Here is a 26,590-nt window from a genome sequence, read left to right as displayed (position 1 = left end):
CAGAATATAATTGCTTGCCTTAATAATATTGGCTTTGATCTTATTTATAAAGATTTCTAATGAGGATCTATTTTCAAATTTTTTGCTTTTCCTTAGATTACCACTACCTTTTAGGTAACTGGCCACACTGCTATATCTTAATGCAGTAAAACAGTAACAAATTCTGTTTGTCCATTGTATACTTATATAAAAAACCCAAAACATTTCAAGGTACTTCTGCTGTAAAACTGTGCCATCATTCGGAGTTATTCCATTTAGCAGTGTAGTGATGTTGTTTGGCACAGCTTGAAAAGAAACTGCGGCCTGACAATAAAAGTCTTAGAAATCTTCATTGGCTAAATTTCAAGCACATAAATGGATTCATAAAAATTTTTGCTGGAAACTTTATTTTGGCATTCTGAGAGATTTGGACATTCCAGGTTTGGAATGCTCACCTTGATGGCTGTTGCTTTATACAGTTCCAGGTTTTGATTTGGCACATGTTGAGCTTGGGTTTGTTCATGTTGTTCAGGGCTGTAATTAGCTGTGGTTATGATGGCTTCAGCCTCACTTCCCTGCATAATCTAGAAGTGAATACAGTTGGAAATGAATCCAAGTAACTCTGCTCATGCAATGATGGTTTTGCAGAGCTGGGTTGTGCTGTCTCACCCAGTTTACAATTAACAGCTTTGATTTCACTTGATTTCACCAATAAAAAAGGCCAATGCTTCAAGCTATGCTCTCTTAGAAAGCACAAGTAGAAGGGTTACAATTAGCAACTTGGATGGAGGAATGCAAAGTAACTTTAAGCAGTACATAAATTCCATTACAGTGCTTTTTGAGTCTTGCTTTTTCTTCTAGATTGTATAGAGGCTGCTAATGAGGAGTTTGTAAATTTAAACAACTATATTCTGTTTCCAAGTACTGCAAGTATCACACACTTCTTATTTCATTGCTAAGTCTTTGCTAAACTGTGTACCTAAAGCTCCAGGTGTAGAGAGACCTGGGAACAGCAGTTCCACAGACCTCTGCATACTGAACTTTTGGAATATTTCTTTTAGCTGCATGCCTTGGCTTTCAGGAAGCTCAGGGTCTGGTTCTCCACTGCCTTGCAACATTCATAGTCATTTATATCTGCAAAATGATTACTGATTTCAATTGGCTATTTCATACCCCTTTGAAATTTGAATTGCTGCATAAAGCCAGGCTAATGCTACCATATTACCCTCATTTCTTCTAGCTGTATTCTTGATTTTTGCCTGCAGATTGTCAGAGGAGGAAACAAATTGCATTGAGGGTTTTAATGTAGTGCAAATTGTCCAGCAGCTGAGTCAGAGAAGATCTGGCCCCAGGACTGGAAAGAAACTAGTCCATGCTTGCCTCACTTCCATGAATTCTGGAGGTACAGGTTTGCATTTTCTGACCAAAAAACCAGCTAGATATGAAAGCCTCACTTTGCAGTGCAAAGCAGTGCTGAATTGACCCTTGGTTCACAGAAGGGACCTTGTAAAGGTATTTCAGGGGAGATGGAGGGGGAGTCCATTGACAAGGCTGCTGTTGAATAACATGCTTTATGCTGAGCTTTCAGGGTGAGCACTTACAAGTGTATATTTTAAAGTGAGCATGATGTCACTGTCTCCAGGTAAAACCAATTTCTCGTTACTCCTTTCCTAGGTTCAGAGTCTTCTAGTAGTGTAGGGTCCTCCACGGGTTCTCTCTCTCACAGCCAGCAGCCTCTTCCAGTGCCAGCTCTAAGCCAGCCCTCTCCTGGCACGCCTGCCGTGTATCCAACTGTCAGCTCTAGTAACTCTCTTTCCTTTGATGGTGGCATGAGCGGGCAAGTGGCACCTGCTGCTAGCAGTAGCTTCTTTCTGCTTCCCTTGGAAGCAGCGGGCATCCCGCCTGGCAGTGTGCTGGTCAACCCTCAAACAGGTTGGTACATGCTTGGGGGTGTCTCTGTTACACTGGGGAACTTGGTAAAAAATGCACGAGTGTTTGCATAAGAATTCATGTCAATATTGTCCTTTGTCCTTTATTTTTCTCTTTATTTTTTAATGTGGTTGTGTTTGTTCAATGCATTTAATTTAACAAGGAAGCATGACTGGAGGATCAAAGGAATGAGTAAACTCACATGAATTTCTCTAGAAGAGTTTTAACTTACATGTAAAATTCTAATGAGTGATTTGCACAAAATATGAAAATCATATGATGTACTGTCCAGAGCACAGAATAACTTAATTGTTTCAGCTTTTTTCAGGAGAGGAAAATGTCTTTTCCAGTGCTACTATGAAACAGTTTCAGTGAGGGGAGAGGGCCTGAGAAAGGATTTATATTGACTTGAAAGAACTTATTCTTCATTTTTTTTGATGCAACATACTCAACATCTCTATGCTCAAGGCTGAGTTAATACAAGTGTAAAAAAGAAGCACAGGATGAAATGCTATTTCTAAGCTTCTCCTTGTCACTTGAAAACATGATTAAATCAGTGTTGGTGTTATTGGCCAATACGGGTATTTTTTTAGCCAGTAGTAGAAAATTTATACATCATAATGTAGGTGCAAGGAGATCTGTAATAACTTGTCTGGATTAAGTAATGAGTTACCATTCTCTAGATAAACTTCTACTGATCATAGAAATTAGGAAGTACTGAAAATTTTAATTTACCTTTTATGTAAAAGATCGTAATTTTAGGAAATTATATATTTTAATTTTAGTATACTGATTTTTTTTCATTGTAGAAAAGAAAATACTTCAGATTATATTTACCATCATTCTGTAGATGGACTTGATTATGTTTGAATATAATTGCACGTGACATTTGAAGCAAAATGTTTCTCATTGGGGTTGTTAAAATGATCGTGTAAATATTTTTCTTAATTAGAAGGTATAACATTGAAATAGATACATTTCTCTTTTTTCTTAGTATGAATCAATTGCTAAAAATTTGGTTACGAATGAGTTGCTGTAGGACCTAATTTTCATAGATAGCCATTGGATTTGGAGGAGAATGTATTTGTCATCTTAGAGCTAAGTTCATTAGTAGTCTTTCATAATTATGTTAATGTCTAATGAGCTTCTTATAGAAGATAAAGAACACTTTGAGAATGAGGAACATTTAGGTTCAGATAAACTTTGATTTCCAATGTACTTGAATCATCATATTCTGTAATTGTTCCTCTGGCTTTATTGTTCCAATGCCAGCCGAAGCAGAGCTGGCTCCTCAGAGTTTCTGACAGAGGATTCTGTGCCTTGATAATTAGGAAGAGACAGTTCTTACCCAGCCATTCCAATAAATAAGTGAAGCTCTGGTGATTGGCAGGAAGTGGTAGAAGGAAATAATTAAATCTCAGTCTCTATTGAACATTGCCAATTCTCTTGAGTGTTAAAGAGAAATCTATTGGACTCAGTTGAGTATCACCTGATGAGCTGCAGTCCAGCTGCTGTAGCTTATTTTTGCAAGTTTGTTGGTGCTCCCTCTGTGTCTGCCAAGAATTCCTCAGTCCTTTCTTCAGTAACTGTTTCATTCTTTATGTTGAGCAGTTGCATTTAAATATGAAGGAACCAAGCAGTCTGGAGGAGCATTGGTCTGCTTTGTCAGGGTGCAAAGGCTTTAGGCTCAGTTTAAACCTTTCTGGAAAGGACAAGAATATCTTTAAATCAGAGAAGAGAAAAATTTACATCAGTGTTGGGCCCTTTAAGCATCAGAATAAGCCACTGCAGGACACGTGTCACTAAGCAGGTAGGCACGGGTCCCTGCCAGCCAGGCTGTTGTTCCTTTGATTTGTTTTGGTTTTTTCCAACCCGGCACAAAAAGAAATCACTGGAGTTCTTTCATAATTTACTTTTATGGAGTTTATTTTTCAGCTCTTTTTCATTGGCCCATTGCTGTAATATTGAGGTTGCAAATTATTAAATAGGAGAATAATTCTATGTTATTTATTTTGAAAGGTAAAAGCCAATTAATCTAAGAGAGGGAAGAGAGTCCTTTATCAGTAATCTCATTAGCAGTCATGGGAATACCAGGGCAGTTATTGCTTTATATAGTTTTCAAAAAACATTTGCTTTTAAGCTCTCCTGTGTTCTGATTGGCTTTCACGTTTGTTAAGGAGATTAATATTTAAGAGATCCTTAAAACAGTATTTAGTGGAGTTTTCCTTTATTACTCCTGTCATATTCAATCTACTTGATTAAAAATCAATTTCAAATTGAGTAGGATATAATAAATTTTTATGTGTGATCACTACATAAAGACTGGGGTATCTTTTTAAATGTTTTGGGTTGTAGCTGCATGTAGTCATTTCTGTTATAGTTGTGGGCATTTGGCATGAATCTGTCATATAAACCAGTATGATTCCTCTTATTTTTCATTTTTATTATGTTATTCATTTTGCCTGCTGTAAGTATATTTGTGTACTTTCTCCCAGCTGAGATGGTGCAGCTGGTTGTGTTTGTTGTCTCTCCCCTGGGCAGGTCAGCCGTTCCTCAATCCCGATGGCACTGCAGTTGTGTACAACCCTCCCCTGCCTCAGCAGCCTGTTAGGACCCAAGTGCCTGGAGCTGCACCTCAGCCAGCCCTGCCCAGCCCTGGCCAGCACCAGCCCGGAGCAAACCCCATCCTCTCACAGGTGCACTTGTCAAACACATGCTCAGGGACTCCAGGGCTCTCACTCAGCTCTGGGAACAGGGGCAGGGGGGTCATTTATTCTTCTGCAGTGGATGTGAAGAACAGTCACAGATCAGGGTAACTGGGCTTTTTCCCTCCCAGTCCTCATAGCTATCAGCTCTGCTCAGCATAGTAGGCAGCCTTTTCTTAAAAATACTGAGGAATTTTAGTATGAAAATGTTCTGTTACCAAGAAGTTCTGCCTCCATCTCTAATGCACTGTTGAGTTACCCAGGCATTAAGAGCAATATAGTTGGCAGCCGGGAAGAGAGTTAATCCAACTGGAACCTTGGGTTTCTTGTTTTAGAGTTGTTTCTCAGCCAGATGAATTCCTGGGCTGTACAGCACAAACAGGAGTCATGGCACAGAAGGAGTAGCTCGGGACTGGTACAGCATGAACATCTCAGGAGTAGCACTTCAGCCCATTCTGCTCACAAAACCACACACATGAGTACAGGATGTATTTTATCCTTGTTCTGTACAAGACTTTAGTCAAATAGGCAAGATTAAAGACTGCCCCAGCCATAGAAGGAGAAGAAAAGCAAAATATATGGGCAGGAGAAGGGAGAATTCTCCCTCTCCACAGCAGCTATTTCAGGCACCAAGGTACTGGCTTTAGTCTCCTGTGGTATTTTCAGATGGTTCTTAAATTTTATTGAAAAGTTATAAAATTTCATCTAAACCTTTTACCTTTGTTTGTTTTCCCTGTTTAAACCTGTTCAGATAGCTGGGTATGCCACAGTAGAGCTGATCTGTTTTGAAAAGTCTCATTTGTACTCTTTCTAGTTCACAGAAGTGTGTATGTAGTATTTGCCATTTTCTTCACAAATTCTGTACTAATTCTCTGATTGCCTTCTCAATGGATGCTGGAATTAAGCCTGCCTGAAATATTATGAGCAATGATAACTATCTAGAGAAAATATTTTACTACCGTTGAATAAATGAAAGTAGTATGTTTGAATCCATGGTTAGTAGTAAATTCATTCTTCCTTTAGATGCTTTGAAAGAGCTTGTGTTTAAAACGCATGTAAATGTTAGAAGCAATTTGCTGACATAGCTAATATAGCGTGTAACAAAAAAAGCAATAACTGTCTTTTGGGAGACTGAGATATTCAGAGTTACTTCTGTTTTCATTCTATGCAGTCTTAAGCTTAAGAAAAAAGATGTATCCATTCTGTTTCTCAGAGTGGAGCAAGTTGCTCTTCTGGAGCACAGTTGCTTTTCTGTTACAAAATACTTGTTTCCACTTCTCTTACTTTGGAGTTAACCTTGTTCATAACCCTGTTGTTTCTGCAGCCTCTGCGGGCTCTGCAGCCCTCCTCCCAGCCTGTCCAGTACTCTGCAGTGTCGTACCCACCCCCGCTCCTGCCAGCCTCCTCTGCACAGCAATACTCTGTGGTATTACACCTTCTCTTCTCTGCTCCCTGCACAGCCTCATCTCTGGTGGCTGCTGACCTTTGCTTGGCTGTTTGAGTGCCCTGTGATACCAGGGTAGTGACTGGCTCTCAATCACAGTGACACAGCACCTGAGAGCCTGAGAAGGGAACATTTCATGTTCAGCAGGAATATGTACAATTAAGGCTCTGCCTATAAATCTCTGTATTTTGAGATACATTATTTCCCTTTCCCTTTGTAAAGGAAGTTTTTCAGTGCTGTTTCATTAGCCAGTCACTACCTTTTTATGTCTCTGGATTAACCTCTTTCCATTGTTTCTTATTGTCTGCTCACTGTTCTGCTGAACCTTAATACATTCTGAGGGATCAGCTGCTCTGATGTTTTCTGGTTACCTCTTTGTAGCCTATTTGGTACCCTCTTCTCTAGTATCCATTGCTTGATAAGTAGAAGCTGGAAATAAAATATCTTAGTCTCTCAGAAACCAGTAAAAAAGAAGAAAAGCCACACAAAGTGAAACTGAAACTTAGTAAAGGAGAGTTGTTACCCAAGGGAGAATCTGAACTAGAGTCCAGGTCAAAGTCTGCTCTGATACTCTACTGAATTGAGTGCATGTTTGTGTAGAGTTTATGTGGCAAGGTTTTGGAGCAGGGAGCTGCAGGGATGGCTTCTGGGAGAAGAGACTGGGAGCTGCCTCATGTTGGACAGAGCCCATTTCAGGCAGCTCCAGGGCTGATACTGCACAGCCCAAGCTGAGTCAGTCATTCACACTGGTGGCACCTCTGAGTGTGCTTGGAAAAGGGCGTGAGGGAGAGGAGGGAGAAACAAATCTGCAGGTATTGAGGCCAGAGGGAGGAGAGCAAGGAGATGCTCCAGGTGCTGGAACAGAGCCTGCAACCTGGGGAGGAGACTCTTGTGAAGCAGATTCTCCCCTTAAAGCCTATGGAGGACCATGGTGGAGTAGATATCTGCCCTGCAGCCCTTGGAGCATCCCACAGGTGCTCTGAAGGGAGCTGGAGCCTTCAGGAGCAGGTTTTCTGGTAGGACCCACACTAGGGCACTCCAGTCCTGAAGGACTTCAGCCTTTGGGAAGAACCCACTTCAAAGAGGTTTGGGAAGGATGGTATCCTGTGGGTGGGACCCCATACTGGAGCAGAAGAGTGAGGAGGAGGAAGCAATAGAGACATGACTGGGAACTGATCACTAGCCCCATTCTCCATCCCTTGTGATACTTGAAGGAGGAGGTAGAAAATTCGGGAGTGAAGTTGAGTCTGGGAAGAAACAGTGGGCTTGAGGGAAGTTGGTTTTAGTTTTTTTATTTCTCACTATCCTACTCTTTTATTAATTGGCATAAATAAATTTAGTCATCCTGTGGTGGTAATTGGTGAATGATTTTCCTGTCCTTTTCTTGACCCATAAGCCTTTCATCATATTTTGTCCCTCTGTATTGCTAAGGATTAGAGGAAGGATGGAGTGACCTGGGGGCACTTAGGAGCCAGCCAAGGTTAACTCACCAGGGTGTTGTACAATAGCTAATTTTCAACATTAATCAGAAATGTCATATAATAAATGCAGTTTTAGCTGAATTCAGTAGAGATGTTGCTCCTGAAGCTGAGAGTTTGAATATGTGCTAAAGCAGAGAAGGAAACTCCTTCCTGTGTGTAGTAATTTCAAAGCATTTCACATTCAGGAAATTGGTTCCAAAACTAAGTGCCCTGGCAGTTTGAATTTATTCCTGCTGATGTTAACTTATGTAACATAATGAAAAGGATTGATGGTCTTGGATTGTAATCCAAGTGTAGCACCTCTGTAGCTGGCACCAAGGGAGTGCTTTCTCCATTTATTGGGAATGCCATGTTCCAGGGCTGAATCCTGCTTGTCACTGCAGGACAAAGTGACCAGGTCAGACTTTACTTACACTGGTAGTGTAACAGAAACCAGTGTGGTGTGCCTTGGGTTCATCCTTCAGACATATTTAGAACTAAGATAAACTCACATGCAGTATCTTCTCTTCAAACTCCAGATTTGGAAAATCCAATGTAGAAAAGTATTATAGCTGCATTTAATAGGCACCATTAAGAAATGAAATACCAAAGTTAGATTGCTATCTAATGAAAATAAGGCTTTTTAAGATGTACTAAATACATACTAAAGGTACACTAAATTCAGCTTTAGGTGCAAATTCATATTTCCGGCAGTAATTAATAATATTTTTAGCCTGGAAACTAAAAAATCATAACATCATAAAATGTGAATGTAGCTAATCAGTAAAAGATGGAGCTTGCACTTACATGTCTTGATTAATTCCTATCTTCAGGATGACCTAAGACCAAGTGGTCTTGAAATAGTGTTCATGTTCCTGCATGTTTGGAGAGTCCACTTTGGCAGTATGAACCACATCTTCCTGTTTAGCAGAAAAAAAAAGCAATACTAGTTAGTGATCACTGCTAATTTTCAGTATGTTGCTAATTTGACTCTAAATTCTTTGTTAAGAGGAGGAGCTTGGGGTTCCAGTAACAGAAGTTTCAGATTCCACAGGATCCTTGCAGTGCACAGTGCAATCGGTGGCATCCTTTCAGCTGTTAATAAAACACAGATAGAAGGTGACCACTGGAACACATTTCTCACTTTGGTTACTTGATTTCAAATTAAAAGATAATTAATTTTTTCATGTAGATGATTGAGTTAGAGGAAAGTACTTTAATTCAAGATTAGAACCTCATTATGTTAAACTCTTAAAACCAAAAATTTACTTCAACAATCCTAATGCATCCTGCTATTTTAACTGAGATCAGATGTTTTCGCTCAAGTTTTGGAGTCAAAAATCGTTAGTGACACAAATCCTGAACTTTCTTTTTGACAAATGAATTCTCACTATAAGTAGATTAAGGCAGATGTAATCCAAAAGGCAAAATATTTGCAGTGAAAAGAGTGAAGTCTGAACATGGATGTTCTCTCCTGCTGTCAGCCCCAAAGATAATTTGCTACTGTTCCATCTTCTTTGCTGTTGTTCTTTGGCTGCTGTTGCTGCTGCCCAGTAACGTGAGATGTACTGTCTGAAACTTACTGAGCTATTTGGCTGTTCTATTTCTTTTCCTTGAACGTGCGTTTGCAAATGTAGTTTTTCCCGTTTTTCCCACGCCTGCAGCAAGACAACCTGGGATCGCAGTTCAGCCACCTGAGCCTGGCACGGCAGCCCCCGGCCGAAGGCGCCGAGCCGGGCCCGGCGCTGTTCCAGCCCGGCGTGGTGCTGCAGCCCCCGCAGCAGCCCGGCTACATCCTCACCGCCGCGCCCGCCACCGCGCCCGCGGCACAGCCCGCGCCGGCCTACTCGGGCCCCGGGCACGCCGTGGGCCAGCCCGTGCTCCCGCAGCAGGGATATGTGCAGCAGCCCGTGCCACAGGTACCACGGCCCCTACGGCCTCCCGAACCCTGCAGGGAAAAACTGACCCCGCTCTTCTGCTCGGCACCTTTTCCTTCGGTCTGGGGCTCTCTGCAGAACTGCAGCTCTGCTTTTGTTCAGGGGTTGGGGTCTTTTCTGGGTCCGTGGTTTGTAATGAGTGATTTCAGTTTACTTGAGGAGCAACAATCACACGGGTTTTCCTATTTACTTGCAGCTCATGTTCTGCATAGTCTTCTTGTCTCTCAAATGCTCCTTGGTGGAAATTGGAGATTGTTGCTTTGACAAAGAAAGTAGAGAAATCGGCTGTTAAAGAGGAAATTTATGTATTATAAGGGATTTTTGAATCGCTGAACTATTTAAAATCCATTGCACCTTTTAATAAATTTTGCATCTTTGTTTTATGGATTCTGCATTTAGATGTCTGCCTTCTCTAAAGCTGCATGCAGGTAATGACCTTCTGATTGTTCCTTTGCAGATGCCACCCTGTTACTGTACCTCCAGCCAGTACCCGCACTCCAGCCAGCAGTACCGCCCTGTTTCTGTCCATTACAGCACGCAGCAGAACCAGGCCCTGCCGCAGCCTGGCCAGCAGACAGGTTGGTTCAATTCTTTCAGCATTTCATTAGAACTTTGTGTGGTTTTTCTTCCGCTTCTTTGTTTTAAACTTATTTTGCTGTAAAATTTCAAATAAAGTAGAGGATCAAATGTAGAATACAAGCTGTAACTAACCTAAGGTGGAAAAAAATTTGTGGAATTTGGAATTCAAGCCATTCCTTTGACTGGCTCATGCTGTAACTTTGATAATAGAGGCTTTAAAATTTAAAAGTTAATAATTTTAAAGATTTGTAACTTAGTAACTAATAACTTGATTAACCTGCAAAGTAAGATCGATTAGTACGTTTAAGTGATGTCACATTAAAGAGATGTACCTTAAGTGAAAGTTCTAAGCTAAAGATCCCAACCTTAGATGCTGTGGCATGAAAAGAGTGCTGTGCAGAAGATATTGATGATACTGCTTTACTCTGTCTTTCTGTCCTGTGATTAAAGGTATCAGGGTATTGGATGGAATACATAATGAGTCTTACATGGCTACCTATTTTAGTAAAGACTTTTCAACTGTCTAAATTACCCTTCTGTCAATGTTATCAAGCTTGATTTCCATCTCCTTCCTTTCTTGTTGTCTTTTTTTCCTAACAGATTTTAACTGTAGGCTACCATTATTCTGACAATCTGTACTTCTAAATATTGTTATGACTTGTTCAATAAGATTTGTATTACTGAAAGAAATTATTTCTCAGTAATATCCTGACTCATGGTCAAAACTTTCAGAAGTAACTAGTGATGTTTGGGGGCAGAGATCCTTAAAGACCAGGCTTTTTTACCAGCTCTTAGTTGAATGCATAACATCCTTCTGATTTTCCTTCAGGAGGGTCTTAATTCCTTCCCCTGCCCCCAGCTATATGTTGCTCTACAGAAACCGGATGGAAGATCAGCTTTTACAAATATTAACTGGGTTTATTAATGTCCTATGAAGCAGCATGTAAGAGGGGTGGCTCCTCTTCTGCACTTCTTCTACGAAGTGCTCCAATAGTAGCAACACTTGATGCAGTTATTCAGGGTTCAATTCACAAAGATTTTTTTCAAAGGAAAACAAATGACTTGGTTTTGCAACTTGTGTTATCCACTGGTGTTAAAGATGTGTTACCCAACTGTATTACAAAACCTGCTTTCCTTCCTCAGAATTTTTAATACCTAGACTACTTAATAGCAAAAAGTCTGAGGCTCAAGGGGGATTACTTCTCACTGTGGGGACACCCTGTGTGACTAGCACACAAACTCCCCAACTCAGAGAGCTCAGTGTACATTTGTACCTAAACAAACCAGTCTGAATTGGACAGCACAGGGTGATAAGGTGCAAAGGTTGCTATTAGGTAAGTTCCTTTCTTATATGTTTTTGGCTCTTTGTATTTTAACTGAATTTCACTGGCTGTGGATGAAAAGTGTCAGCAGATAAACTTCCTCTCTGTCCTGGAAGAAATAAAATAAGCAAGCTGCACAGACAAGCTGCACTACTGCTTTGATCATGTGCCCTGTACCTGCACTCTGACATCAGGGGACCATGGTTAGGTAGTATGGGGATAGTCCAGCCAATAATTCTATTCAGTGTTTGGTAACTTGGTGTTTACCAGCACTAATAGGAGAAAGAAGGATCTTACCAGAAACTGATAATTACTGTTTAACTGAAAATCTCCAAACTGCTCTCTAGCCATTGCTGGTTCTCGCTTAGTGCTTTATAGGCAAATTTGAATCAGCATTTTAGAAACTGATGGTTCCATGTCTTGTTATCTGTTCTGAAAACACCTCATAAGATGGTGTATTTGAAAATTCTCTCCTTTGTAATTTATTTTAAACCATTGATGTTTGTATTAATTTGACTTAAAGCTACACCTGAAGTGGTTGATGCGTATTAGCAATGTGTGGTTTTGAGCCAAAGGCACCACATACTTGGCTCATACAGCAAAGTGCCTGGGCCAAAATGAGTGTTACAAATCTTGCATTACATAAAAGCCATGGGGTTTGTTCATCTCAGAAAGTGGTTACTAACTATGAAATAGCTTTGCAAACACAAATTCAGATAAAAGATGACAGCTTCTGAGAGCATGGCAACTGAAGCCACTTCTGGTCTAATGTTGAGGAGTGGCCTGACTTTATTGATGAGCTGTTGGATTCGGGGCCGTAACACTGTCTGAGAGGTTTACATTTCTCACAGTGAACCGGTCTCTTTTTCAGCTGCTTCCTGGCTTCCTTTTTAAAGGGGTTTCAGGTGAAATATTCTGGGGGGATTTGTTTTTAATAAAAATGCTTTCATTGCCTAAAAGATGTTGGGAGAAGAAAACTCTCCTTAAGAAAAAAAGCATTCCCGATTGCCATGTTAATGTGAGCCCAATTACCATGAGATCTAACTACAGGTTGTTTAAAAATCCAGCCTGAACTACACTTCCTGTAGAAACATCAGCTGCAGTTCAACTGGCTTCTGCTTCAAAAGCCAGGGATAAAACTACTCCAGTTGTAACAGTGGCTGAAGTTAATAATAATGGTAATAGTCATAACCAAGATCATCAACTCCCAGCTCTTTAACCAAGTGGTTGTACTTGCTTTTCTGTTCTTCAATATATGGTTTCTCACTCCTAATGCATTATTCAGAAAATGTATTTCTATATTCTGTGAGTTAACTTCTCTTACATTAACTGTGATTTCTTTTGAATTATGTAAATATTAAGAAATGTGCTCCTTTTTTTGCCTCCACTTTCAGAGTATTTCTGTGTAATGGGACAATCTGCTGTGGCAGGTGTGGGGTTTGTGCTGAGTGCTGCATTTCTGTCAGCCCACTCTATGCAGAGGTGAAACTGCAGCTAAAAATAGAGCATTCTTTGGAACGCTCTGGGGAACCTTCGTGGCAGCCAATTTGTATTGTTCCAGTTCCCTCTGCTTGCAGAATTGATTGTGTCTGTCTCTGCAAGTGCCAGAAAAGGCTGCAGAACTGCTCACGGGTCCATTGCAATTTCTGGGATATGAGGGGTTCTGACTGCACTGATTGGGTCTGTCACACCACAGCTCCCCATTCTGCTGCTTTAAAAATTCTAAGTACTAATCCTACCTCAAGCGTGTATTGTTCTGAAGTTTTGTCTAGTCCTCTGAAAATATTTATAGTGTTGTGTGTTTCTAATGAATAGCTGTCTTGGTTTTAACAAACTGAACCTTCTTCCCTTTAATTTTCTGAAGCAATATTTGATTATATTAACAGTCTTCTTTTATTGTTCATTGTTGCAATTTCTATAGAGAGCCAGCTGAGGCTGTTAGGGCACAATGTTCATTGTACCCTCTGTGGATGAAATCAATGAACATCGGTGGGTGCTGCTCACAAAAAGGTGTTTTATGTTAACTGAATTATTTTCAGAATAGACCAAGCCTTTATTTAGCACAGTTTAAAGAAAACCCAAGTGAGTTTTTGCAGCTAAATTTGCTCTATTATAGTTCCTTGCCAAGGTAGGAAGCGTGGGGAATGTCAAGGTCAGTGGGCTGTGAATGTGTCCAACTCAAACACAGACTCTTCTTGCCGTCAGTGCATCTTGACAAGCCCAGTTTTGTTATTCTGGAGGGATAACTGGCTTTGTCTCAGAAACACTGACTGTGCTGGGGTTTTGCTGACGTGGTAAGTAGTGCACACCTGTATGATAGAACATGAGAGAAAAAGAACTTGTGTTCTGCATGTGTTTGGATCATGGTAGCAGTTACCTGCTAAATGCTTTTTAAAAAGAGGAAACGGGGAGTTTAGGTTGGAATTTATAAATGCACAGATTTCCTGTTTGGCACTCATGCTTGGGGTGTTTTGGTTTGGGTTTTGGGGCAGGGTGGGGTTTTTTAGGCAATTTTTGAAAGACATGAGAGGATACCAGTTTAAGCAGTAATAAATTGTTTTAGAGACACTATAGAGGGGTGAATAAGAAAGTCTTTCTTTGTATCCCTAAGAAAACTTTGAATATAAAACATCTTCCACTGTGTACCAACATGACTTGAACTTGGAAGATTTTTCTCAGTCCCCAGTTGGTTTTAGCATTACAGATTTCAGAAGAAATTTCCCCTTTGGAAAGGATTTGCACACATGCCTTATGCAAATTTTCCTGAAGTCTGATTTAGTTTTGCATCAAGTCAAGATGCTCTGACCCCTGGGGCACCTGAAGTCCAAGCTGAATTTTGCATATATAGAATTTTCAGACTGAAGTACCTGGAATGGCTTTGTTCACAATACCAGACAATGAGTTGGGTTTGATCCTGTCTAGCATGCTTTGTTCAAGTGCTTCCAGCTTTCACCTGTCAAATCAAGGTGTTAATGCATGTAAGCCAGAGTGTAAATGAATAGCGCACGCATGTGGGAGCAGCATTGCAAACAGTATGGATAATATTTCATGCTGAATCCAAATGAGTAAATATGTTAATTTTAATTTTGGCTTCTTTTTATGTGCATGGTAAGTTCAACTGTTGTGAAGCTGCCCAATTAAACAAGCCATTGGAAACTGCTACACGTGTATTTTCGCATAAGCAACTATGCTTAAAATGTGTTCATTATTTCAAAATAAGATTTAAATGTATAATTTCAGGTTACCAGATTTTGCCCAACCAGCAGCAAAACTACCAGGGTTTAGTTGGAGTTCAGCAGTCTCAGAATCAAAATCTAGTCAGTGGCCAACACAACAACATTGGGAATCAAATTCAAGGTGTGATTGTTCCATATCCCTCAGTGCCATCTTATCAGGTGGGTAATGTATTCGTAACTTTCCAATGACTCTTCTGTTGGGGTTTTCTTTAAGTCCTTTGCTTTATGGTACAAATGGTAGAAAGCTGCAAGCAGGTGTCAAAAGTGACTTTGGGGACAGAAGTTAAAGATACAAACCCACAACCGAAGTGACAAGAAAGTGTCACAACTGTACAAGTTCTAGTCCTGTTGAAGGCCAAGTCCTGTGTCAGTTGCAGTTCAGAGGGTGTGGAAGAAAAGCTTGGAAGGTTTCGTCCCACCACTCCACTATCTGTTGTAGAGAAAATATCTTGTTACTTCATAGAGTCCCTTGGAGCCAACATTTCCACTGGGGGGGGAAGAAGATTTAAAGAATTTTTTTTAATAGAGCATTGTTATTTTAGCTAATGTTATCATCATTCTTCTGGATTTAGAGAACTCCAGGAGATCTTTCCATTTCTGGGGTTATTTTTAAATTCTTATATCAACTGGGTGATGGTCAAGAGGCAGAAACATTGTCTGCAGGAGAAAATCTTAACTGTGTGGCCTGTTGCAGGTTTCGGTGCCTCAAGGTTCCCAAGCAGTGCCCCAGCAGACATATCAGCAGCCTGTTATAATTCCCAGTCAGTCCAGCCAAGGGCTGCCCACCACAGGAATGCCAGTCTACTACAGTGTCATTCCATCAGGTCAACAGAATAATCTAAGGTAAGTTTAACTGATACTTGCTTTCTCAGCAGCTTAGTGGCTTTGTAAGAACTGACAGGATCTGCTTTTAGTACTGCAGATATTGAAACTATTAATTTAAAGGCAAACTTATGGGCTGCCTATATATACTCTATTTTTGCTCTTACACGATTAAGCGAAACAAGCAGTACTGCTTTAATTGTGATGTACTTGTTGGACTGGAAAACATTGTCTCCATAGCACTTCCAGCAATACTTTACTGCAGTTCCACCTCTTAAATTTTTTGCATTCCATTTCTTACCCATGAAACACCAGTGTGCTCAGCAGCTCAGTCTTTCTGCAGTAATATTTAAGAGGACTATCCATATTCACTGGTTTTGTCAAAGATATTACATTAATAATGTGTAGAGGAAAAGTAATTTGAATCCCAGAAAAAGACTGACTTCTTTTTTGAAACTTTGTATGGAAAAGGTTTATCTTATTCTGTATTTAGATGAGGCCTGCTGGCACCAAGCTGGCTGTGTAACAAGTATAGAAACTTGGCTTCTGTTTGATAAATAACCTTTTTTCTTTTCTTTTTTTTTTTACCTACCTTGGTAGCAGCAAATTGGTCTGCATGTACAGCCCTCCCTGAATATACACCCGTGTCCCCAAAGCAGTCTATTTGAGAACAGATAGGCAAGTACCTAGGAGAATTCATTAGGATTAATGCTTGTTACAAATTTTTCTTTCTCAAGTTTTTTTGAACTTACAAATGTGCAGCATCTAAAAATACCCGGGAGCTTTTAAACAAGCAGCAACAGTGTGAAGCTTGTTCATCCTTTTGAGAGTGCAGACTTCAGTAGTATTTGTGTCATCACCACATGGTTTTGTCTACTTAAATCTGAATTCCTGTTCTTTGTATCTGAAGGTTTTTTAATCCTTTTCTGTAGTTATTATATTTGAGATTCAGTGAAGTCACAGGTAGGCATAATTCTAGACTTTTCTTGAATTAAGTTTGGTTGCTTGATCTTTTGTGTACTTTAGAATGTCCCTCTCATTTATAAGGAATTCAGAGCAAACTAGCAACCAGTGACAGCATCTTACTTTCATCAGAATAGTTTCGCTGCAGCACTTGAACAAGGAGAGCAGAATGCTGTTCTGCAGGAGCTGAGTGTCAAACCTACAGGTCACTGCTGAAAACTAGAATCGGTAGGCAGATCAGAAGCTGTTTGAGAGCAACTGTGTTAGTTTTCACTTGGTTTTGTCTGCTTTAATGGAAGGGAATCTTACAATTCTGTAAGTGACCTGTGGGACAAAGGATGGAAAAAACTTTTGACAACATAGGTAAAAATAGTAGGTTCAAGAAGATTAAACCTACTCATTTTTTTCCACAGTTTGAAGGAATTGTTTTATTCTCAGAATGTTTTTCTGTTAGTACAGGATTCTATATGCACTGTTCTGATTATGGTCCACCAACTTGATGTTCTGGCTGAGCATTAGTGTGCTCAGCAGAATCTAACAGAATTATAATAGAATAATAGAATCTAACTATGTCTGTTACCTAGTTTTCCCCTGATTACCCTGAAAATCTACCTGGCATAAATAAACTTTTTTTAAAGTTACCCTTTTCCTACATTTTGCAAACAGGTGAATGGTTGTTTATCCCCTGGAGCCCTGTTGCATTTCCCACGCCCCGCTGGAAAAAGCCATCTCCTCCCTGGGCTGTGTCAGTGGACCCTGGAGCAGAGCTGTGCCCCAGCTGCCCAGGGCCAGCCCCCAGCTGAGGGACTGCATCCCAAATCCTCATGGCAGGGACTGTGGGGATCACTTAACTGAGACCTAGTTCTGCTTAAGTGAGCAAGACAACAAATTGGTGTTTTATTATTATTATTCTGCATGTCTTCATGCTGATATATGGACACAAAAACAATATCAAAATAGGTGCATTAATACATTTCTCAGTGTAGGCAGGGCACGTGTTTTTGCTAAGGAAGAGGTGGGAAGCTTCAGTCTTCTGAAGAATGAATGAATTCAGGGGTAGGTGGGAATATTACTGATTTAAAATTAACAAAAGCTCAGTGATTTGCAGTACATGTACACAGCAAATGCAGAAGTCGTGATTAAATGAGTGTAGCATAAATTCCTGTTAGTCATGTTCTTTTTTGGTTATTACAGTTCATCTGTAGGATATTTGCAGCCTCCTGGATCAGAGCAGATACAGTTTCCTAGAACATCATCACCATGCAACTCACAGCAGCTTCAAGGACAGCAGTGTGCAGGTTGGGAAAACAAAGTTTTTATTGATAAGCTTAAAAAATGTCTAGCTATTATTATGCTGGGTGGTTGGATACTTGCTGCTAAGGGTTTGATTTAGAATTAACTGCTGTATTCTATTTCCTCTTTTGTTCCATTTTTGAATTTATTTTCCATTTTTAACCCTGAGGCAGAATAATTTGAAATCTCAATTTTTTTTATCTTTGAAATATCTCAAGTTACTTTTTAAAAATCCAGTACCATACATCATAATGCCTTGCACATCTACTGGTGAGTTAAGACAGACATGGGAGCCATACATTGGCAGCAGAATCACTTCCATCCTTTCCTGAATAGCCAGATGGGTCTGAAAACTTGGAGATTTGGGCTTCCTTTTGACAGAAGGAGTGAGGTACATTTTGGAAGCAGCATATTTGGCTCTTCTACTCAAGAACCCTTCTAGGTTTCAGTTAACAGAGTAGGAGCAGTGATTTTCTTAAGAGGAGTTTGAAAACTGAGCCTTGTGGGGTAGCTTTTTGACCTGCTGGAAAGCTGAAGGTACTTCAAAGCTGTGTGGGGTGTTTTGTTTTTATGGCAGCCTTATTTACTGCTTTTACTTTCATAGTTTATAGCAACCATTCAAGTCAGAAGCCATCACCTCCTACATTATTGCCACCTTCATCCAAGTCAAAGCCACAGCAGGCTGCTTCCATTGTGCACTACAGCATAGTGTCTCCACCCTCATCATGTAAAAGTTCACCCACTGGTCTTTCCATCATGCAGCCAAAAAAAGGTATATTTTATTGGGATTTTCATCTAAGCCATTCTGTCTAGAACCTGTTGTAAATTTTTAGATTGGTTTCATGGCTAACTACTAGAACAACTGCAATTCAAGTGCCATCTCTGATTTTATTTTTATTTTAATTCTTCATCTGTATTGCTATTATTGTATCTTTTAAAATGGAAACTTGGAATTTAAGTGAAACAGTGGCTGCTTGGGGATGGCCTGGAGGCCACCCTTAGCAGGTAAATGTTACTCAGCGGAAACATTTAAGTCAGGTTCAGAAGGTTTTGATCTACAAAATACTTGGGTAATTTTTAGGAGACCTGCAAACAGAAGCCTCAATGTGTTTGAAAGCAGTGTTGACATAGATCTTGTCAATCCATTAAACCTTTATAAAAGTTAGTATCCAAACACTTAAAACTCTGAAGGTTCAACCATAAAATTGATGGACTGGTCAGGAAAATAAGAGCACTGGGGCTAGCCACCAAACAAGAGATTACATAACAATCCTGTGACCACAGTGGCACTGTCTTTATTTACTATTCGGGAATTTGATACATTAGAGGCTTGGCTGGTAAAAAAGGGATAATCTCAAATTCTGCTATCTCAGTATTTTGCAAGCAAGCACTAGATTAAACAACCCTAGATCAATGACCTAGATTCTGCTTCAGATGTGGTGTTTCTTACAAACATTAATCTTTAAGGTATTTTTTGAACCTGTTTATTAGTAAATAGATAAATGCAAATAAGTAGCAAGATAGCTGGATTAGCAGTTCATGGGCAGGTTTGGTTTGGTTTCTGTTTTGCTTCAAGTTTGTTTGGCTTTCATTCTGGAAGACCAGAATGTCATTTCAGAATGTCGAAAGTGGGCTGTGCACTAGTTTGTTTTTCTGCCCTCCTGTCTATCGTGGAAGTGCGAAGTGCTGGTTTTGTGCAGTTCTGATGGCCTGGTTCAGACTGTAAACTGGGGTTTAAGGAAGTTTCAGGAAGGAGGAAGCCCTCTATGGGGAAGCAAATTCTGGGGAATAAATCAAAGCTTGTGCTTTTCATTAAGTGAAGACATTGAGATGCTGAGTGAAGGCCTCTGAGGTAGGGCCAATGAGCCGGTCCACAGACAAGCAGCAGAGCTGTGTTACAGGGGACCAGACTGTAAAGCTGGGGAGGCTTTGAAGGATTTCTGGGTTTCCCTTCTCATGGGATTTGACAGGTCATAAAGTGTCTGCAAACTGACTGATGCACTGTATGTCACTTCATTGTGTCAGGGTACTCGGTTAGGAAAAGAATTCCATTTGTTTTAATTTCCTGAAATGCTGGGGAACTAGAAGCAAAAGAAAAAACACAATTTTCTGAATGTATAAAGTTTTCTTCTGCAGTTTAAATTGCGTTTTAGATTGACACTCTCTTAGAGACAGTACAGTAGATGTTTCTGAAAGACAAACATGGTTTTCTTAGGTGTTCCATTCTCACAGAACAGAGATAAGTCAAGAAGAGTGTGCTAGAGTGTTGCAGGGTAAAATACTGTATATAAACCAGTAAGATGTACATTATTATCATTTATAAAATACATAAATATATGCAAATATTAAAATTAAACCAAATGTAGCTCTTGCAGGGACTGCTTAATTTATGTCCTCTGTTAAAGCTGACCAGATACCTGATGTTTCAATTGCAATCTGTAACACCTGGGTAAAACTTCTTGCCATTAGAAAGAAAGTAGAGATGTTATAACATTGTTAATTCAGTTACCCATGTAATAAATATTTCCAAATACAATTTACAAAAGCTAATGTAGTTTTAATATTATGCTACATTGTTTAGTTTGATTTTGAAGAAGTCTCTTTTTTTTGAAGCCCAGGGGTAGTGAAAACAATAGCCCATTATAAAAAACACCAGATGAATGCATTTTATAATCTGTATCTTGATGCTGTGCTATGACATGGCAGTAAATTGAGAAGACTGCAAAATCCTGCTTCAAAGATGGATGATTAAATGACGTTTAAACTGTGTGTTTTAACTGTGATTTCTGAGAAACGCTGTAAAAAGTGTGTAAAGCAGAAAAGGAAATTGCAAACAACTGCTTGCAAATTAAAAGGGCATTATATAAATTACCTGGGGCAGAGGGGGTAGATGGCTTGTCTCTTGGGCAGCCCCTCCTTACAGCTCCTGGTGTGAAACCTTGTGGAACAGTGCTGAATGTTCAGGTGTTCTCCCCTAACTCTGGAGTTTCTGTGGCTACCACCGTGCCCAAGTGGGCCAGCATGTGGGGATCTGCAGTATCTGCCCAGGAAAGCACTCCTAAGGGAGAACTTGTAAGCTTGCCTAGGCTAAAAGCTGATCCCAGGTCTTTCTGATATATGCCATCCTACCAGAGAAAAAAGCATTTTGAGTCTGCATTGCTGTACATCACGTAAAACTAACTAGGAAACTTCTATTTTTAAATTAAGCATATTTTCACTTAGTATCACATTCTGCAACACAGAGCTCTGATAGAAACTGCAGTGAATGTTGAAGACTCTCATCTACTAATAAATAGAGCGATTTCTTTCAAAAGTATTCTCAGCAATGAGTTTCAGTGGCTCCACTGTCTCTCGTTCTGGGAACACCGCTCCAGTTTTCTAGAATCAGCAGCTTCTTTAGCAAAACATATTCCGTTTGTAATTTGTCCTTTTCTTGGTGCCTTCCCGGGCGATGTGCTAAGCGGCCGGTGCTGACGGTGCCCGTGGCTCTTGCGTTGCAGCCGTGGCGCCGCCGCCCGCCGGGGGGGTGCTGATGATGCAGCTCAACGTGCCCGGCAGCGCCGCGCCGCGGAACCCGTCACCGCCGCAGAGGAAACCCGGCAAGTACTACTGTGATCACCCCCGCGGGCACAAGGCCACGGAACTCAGCACTTTAGACGGTGCTGCACAGGTAGGAGGTGCTGGTTTGTCTCTCCAGGATGATTTAAAATACGTATATATTATAACTCTTTTAAAAAGTTCTTTTTGGGGAATAAAAATCTTGCTCTGATTACACCCAACAGAGCTGTTTTACCTTCATTTAAATCTTTGAAGGCTGTGGGTGCTGTCCAGCATCTTCAGGCAGTACTTTTTGAACCACTAACCTGTTGTTTATTCCAGCTGCAGCATAGTCCTCAACTGGGCAGCCCTGTCACCTCACCGGCCCAATCACCAGCACCAGCCCAGCTGTCAAACATGAAGAACATCCGTCCCACACTGACACCTCTTTCTATTGTGTCCCAGTTTTCTAGACCTTTTGTCCCTGGACAAGGTACATTTTTAATTAACTAAAATGCGTGTGTGATTTCTATTTGAATGTTTTAAAATACAGGTTATATGAGGATTTTCTGATGAGTTGTGGCTCACTTTAGTAGTATTGCTGTTGAAGCAAAATCACCAAAATTAATCACTCAAACATCATTTAACATTTCACCTTATCACTGTGCACTGATACTGTCCACCATATCTTCAAAGGCTTTTCATCTCCTCATTAATGTGTTTCTCTAGCACACTGGCTTTCTCACATTGTGAAATTTCCCATTTCAGCATTGAAAATATTAATAAAATGTTTGCTAGCATTTAGCTTCAGGTCTTAACCATAAATAATTAGCTGATGATGCACTGTGATTGCACCACTGCATAAACATGTATTCTCATTCCTCTGTAGAACAACATGATGGATCACATAGCCAGGACTGTACCTCAGTTAGCATTTCAGACAGGAGGACCCACCCAAGGACACAAAAAATTCCTTGCAGAGGAATTTCAATCCTCTGCTGCCATGTCAACTGAAAATCAGAAAATGGGGAGTTCTCACTGAAATGGGATAGTTGATAATGTTTAAAATGCAATCATATAAACCCCTTTTGTCAGTGAGTATTCCCAAACTCAAAATTAACAGGCCCATTTTACAGAAAGATTTACTTTAAAGCAAATCTTACAGAAAATTCTGTATGTCTCTCTTATTGATAAAGAGAACTTTATTTTCTTGTCTTTGTCTTATTTGTTGCATAATCTTTGTCACTGCTTTGTATTCTGCTGTAGTAAAAATTCCTGGTGGCCTGTTCGAAGCACACCTCTTAGCTCCCTTAATCTGTTGTGATTATTGAAAACTTCTAGTGCATTGTCTTTGTGCATCCTTGCAACAAATGGGAATCTGAAGATGGACCTGGCTCTAATCAGGGCTATAACCATGAAAATGACTAAATTAGCATACTGAGAGGAGCTTTTAGACTTAAGCTCATTTTGAAATGAAAGGCCTTATCTAAGACTGCAGTGAAGAAAAACTTTGAGTGTAATCCCTAAACACCAGAAAGTTTGTACCTTTTCACCTTGGGATCAGGATGTGGCTGACACTGATGGAGTCAGGGCATCTCTGAGTTTTAGCCCAGCCAGACACTCGGCTTTGTGCACAGCAGTTCTGCTTTCTCTTCTGTGTAACATATTTAGTGTGAGATGGACTTGGAGGAAGATTTCCTGTAACAGAAAAACCCTTCTAATTACCTTTCTCTTTAAGGAGATGCCAGATACCCATTGCTTGGCCAACCCCTGCAATACAATCCATCTTTATTACGTGGACAAGTAACAAGCCAACAGGTATTAAAACTGAGAACAATCTCATGGCAACAATGAGAAAAAAAAAAAACCAATTCAAGACTGCCATTACAACCACCTTGAATGGGGGAATGTGTTATTGCACTTGAAGAGTAACTGAGTGGAAGGTGCTTGCTTTGCAATAAGTTTTATTCCATGTCAATGCTCCCCATTGTTCTTGTTCGTTGTATTAAAAAAGTAAGAAACATTTTATTTTTTTTATTTTAAGCAATTCACTAGCTAATTAAAAAATCTAAAGGGGTCCCTTTGCTAAAACTATTTTCTTTTATTCAAGTAACCATTCCTAAAAAAACAACCAACCAAAAAAAAAAAAAACAACAAAAACAAAAAAAAATGCATGCAGTAATTTCTAAAAAAGAGTGGGTTTGTTCCTTATAAGAAAAACAAACCCAAAACATTGGTGTTAGCAAAGTTGAAAAGTGTTTCCCTCTATTTAATTTTCGGGCCACACAAACCCCCTGCCTCTACCTTGCTCAGTTCTCCCCAGTTCCACCTTAGAGATGTGACAGCTGGGGCAGGGGAGTGTTCTTCCAAGATGAATTAAGGTGATTTCCCCCCCCCCCCCCACCCCCCATCACTGACTCCCTTTATTCTGTAGTGAAGGATTGAATGTGCTTGAGTTTAGGATTATCATATTCAATAAGTAAAATTGGACATGAAAATCTTCTCTGTCCCATGGTAGTGCGGGTTATTTTCCATTCCTCTGACTGCTTTTCACTGAGCTGACTAGAAATTTTAATATATTGATGGATTGTCATTAATGTATACCCTTTATGTCAATCTTTCCAGTGTCAGCCTGGAAACAGACATGGAAACAGGGGAAAGAAACCAGCAAAGAAGGCTGCTTCAGCAGATCTTGGTGCAGGAGAACCAGGTATGGAAATGCTGACTGACACAGTCCTCCGGAAAAATTAATTATGTTGATGGACTGAGAATGTTCAAGAAAAGCACAGGTGAGAAGGGCCAGAGTGAAGAGTAATTGGACAGAAATGGACGTGGCAAACATTGGAAACATAAGGATGGAGAGGAAGACATGGAGAGAGGCGAAGAGGGAAGTTAAATGGGAAAAATGTAGTTTTAAAGGCTGGAGAAAAGACCAGAGAAGTTTAGGATTGGAGAGTACTAGAAGAGCAAGCATGTCAGTTTACTGGACATAAATTCTATGATACTGTTATATTAAATATTAATTATACATACCCCTGCTTCCTTTTACTGGTGTAACAAGTGAAATCAGACATAAACCACAAATTAGTTTGTTCTTTTTGGTTTTTTTAGTTTTTCCTGTTCTAATATATATAAGCACATGGATGTGGGAGACATACTAGGAGATCTACAGATTAGCTCATTGGAATTGGTAAAGATGTCATCCAAATAAAATCTGATTGCATCTATCTTAATACCTTTACTGGAAAGAATTTTTGCTTCCTACTGTTAGCTCTTCACAGTTACAGATAAATCATTTTTTTTGTAACAATTTAGTGGAAAGGATGTTTTTTTGGAGACAGACTAGTTTTTTTGGCATGTTGATGTGTGAAGCATTACCAGGCGAGGCCAGTGAGATGCTGTAGTGAGTTCTGAAACCTGCTGCAAAATGAGTTGTTGACGATTTTATTATTTTCCCCTCTTTGTTCTGAGGACCCTCTTTGTATTCCCAGCTTTTATTTGCACACTTGTACAAGTAAGCAAATTATATTTGTAAGTAGTGCTAAATGTGAGGCCAAAGGCCCTCTAGAACATCAGGAAGGCAAAGCCTGTGGATTTGGTATCAGCCGACTGGAGATACAAGTATGAAATTAGTAATTTTTCATTTAGGGTGTTGTACCATTAAGTGCAATAACCAATTTAGATTCACTGTTTTTCTTCTTTCAGCTGTGGGGAAAGTTCTAGAAATAACTGAGCTGCCAGAAGGCATAACTCGTATGGAAGCAGAGAAACTCTTTGGAGAACTGTTGAAAGTGGGTGCCAAGATCCGGTGGCTGCGGGATTCCCAGTGCCTGCAGGCGCAGCAGCAGCGGCGGTTCTGCGGGGACGGCGGCACGGAGCCCTCCCGTGCCGGGGACCTGGCGTCCACCTACACGGTTCTGGCCACCTTCCCCAGCATGGCGGCCGCGCAGAGCGCGCTCAAGAGACAGAGCAGTACCTCAGTGAGCAAGTTCCGCCTGAGAACCAGCAAGAAGCACTACGACTTCCACGTCCTGGAGAGGGCCAGCTCGCAGTAGCAGTTACACCGCTGGACACTCGGCCTTTGCTACTTCCATGTCCTCCCTCCTCGATTGGTTTGATGTCATGGGGTTTCTGTTCTCTCCATACAGACTCCTGGGATGTTTTGTCACATGACATTTGCCATTGAAGAATAAATAACCCAGTGAATCCAGCAAGATGAAAAAAATTTACAGAGTTAATCCCAGACAACAGCAAGGAATCATCTTTGCAAGAGGCAGCTTTCTGTAAGGAACGCTGCTGAAATGCCCCCTACTTTTATAGTAGTTTTGTTTTATATTTTTGAAATCTTGTATCAGATCCAAAGTTCTATTGTACAGCAGATGTTCATAAAAATCCATATGCAGATTTGTATTTTATAATCCCTTTTCACAGCCAGCACACAGCTATCCATTCCAAGGCAGGAACCTGAGGATTGGTGGAGGGGAAAAGAGAACCATTCTTAAGGAATTATATTAATTTTCTAGCAAACTACCCAAGATCTTCAAGTTAACCTGTTCTTTGTCCCTTGTGTGGGCTTTTTTTTTTGTTGTTGTTGTTTTTTCTTTTTCTTCTTTTTCTGGGTTTTTTTTTTTTTTTAAGAAAAAGAGATTATCATTTTAGTAACTGACTCCTTAGGTGGTCCTTGTGTTTTGCAATACATTCAAACAATGTCAAAAGAGATTACAAGTTTGTACCCTTGAAGAATTTGCTTCTGATCCAGCAAGCTTAATAATTACTAGAAGGGGATTATGAATAAGTTACAAAAAATATTCACTGTATCACATTTTAATATTTCTTTTTAACAAAAGTGTGAAGAAGCTTTATGTATCTTCATACAAGTGACAAAATGTTTGCACTTTAATTGTGTTCCCACCAGTATGGGTCTCTTTCTCTTCCTTTTCACGCTAAGATAATTGTGTTTGATAAGTGCTGGAAACCTTTTTAATGGTTTAAGTTTTCATCATTTGCAGATGCTCACTGGACATTAAAGATTCATTGCACATAAATGAAAGAAAACTTTTTTCAACTTGTGTAATTTGCAAGTCTGTACAATGTGTGCTGATGCAAGCCTTTTTCAGTTCAAAAGAATAAATGTTTACAAACACAAACTTTTTCAGTTCACTTGTTTAAGCTTCTAGGAGTTTTCTGAAACCTGGATGAACTCATATTAATGGCTGGGATTCAAATGCGAGAAAAGAACTTAAACCCACAAATATTAGAACCTCCTAAAAAACCACCTGCTGTTCCTCCTATGGCATTTATGTTATCCTTCATAATATTTAAATGTTTCTCTATAAAAGTAAAAAAGAGAAATTAATCAGATGTTGTAAGGGACTGTTCCTGAT

The 26,590-nt window shown here is 40.0% G+C and overlaps 1 protein-coding gene across 3 annotated transcripts in view; it reads left to right on the top strand.

Annotated features, from left to right (window-relative positions):
• The window catches only part of R3HDM1 (R3H domain containing 1), a 78,428-nt gene extending 52,075 nt beyond the window's left edge, over nt 1–26,353 (top strand). The window contains exons 16-29 of one of the 3 annotated variants that reach the window (XM_058839984.1): nt 1,654–1,911; nt 4,450–4,604; nt 5,938–6,039; nt 9,182–9,436; nt 9,912–10,032; nt 14,596–14,750; nt 15,286–15,434; nt 17,571–17,674; nt 18,274–18,441; nt 21,170–21,339; nt 21,549–21,699; nt 22,945–23,024; nt 23,832–23,916; nt 24,912–26,353. In XM_058839984.1, the coding sequence (XP_058695967.1) occupies nt 1,654–1,911; nt 4,450–4,604; nt 5,938–6,039; nt 9,182–9,436; nt 9,912–10,032; nt 14,596–14,750; nt 15,286–15,434; nt 17,571–17,674; nt 18,274–18,441; nt 21,170–21,339; nt 21,549–21,699; nt 22,945–23,024; nt 23,832–23,916; nt 24,912–25,261 (2,303 nt within the window). In that variant the 3' untranslated portion in view covers nt 25,262–26,353. Of the gene's footprint in view, nt 1–1,653; nt 1,912–4,449; nt 4,605–5,937; nt 6,040–9,181; nt 9,437–9,911; nt 10,033–14,595; nt 14,751–15,285; nt 15,435–17,570; nt 17,675–18,273; nt 18,442–21,130; nt 21,340–21,548; nt 21,700–22,944; nt 23,025–23,831; nt 23,917–24,911 lie in introns of all 3 variants that reach the window. The other 2 variants (XM_058839985.1, XM_058839986.1) reach the window with 2 other exon arrangements.
• Nucleotides 26,354–26,590: the final 237 nt, after the last annotated feature.

Source organism: Poecile atricapillus, chromosome 5, assembly GCF_030490865.1.
Source record: "Poecile atricapillus isolate bPoeAtr1 chromosome 5, bPoeAtr1.hap1, whole genome shotgun sequence".
NCBI lineage: Eukaryota > Metazoa > Chordata > Aves > Passeriformes > Paridae > Poecile > Poecile atricapillus.
This window is presented reverse-complemented; position numbering and strand designations above follow the sequence as displayed.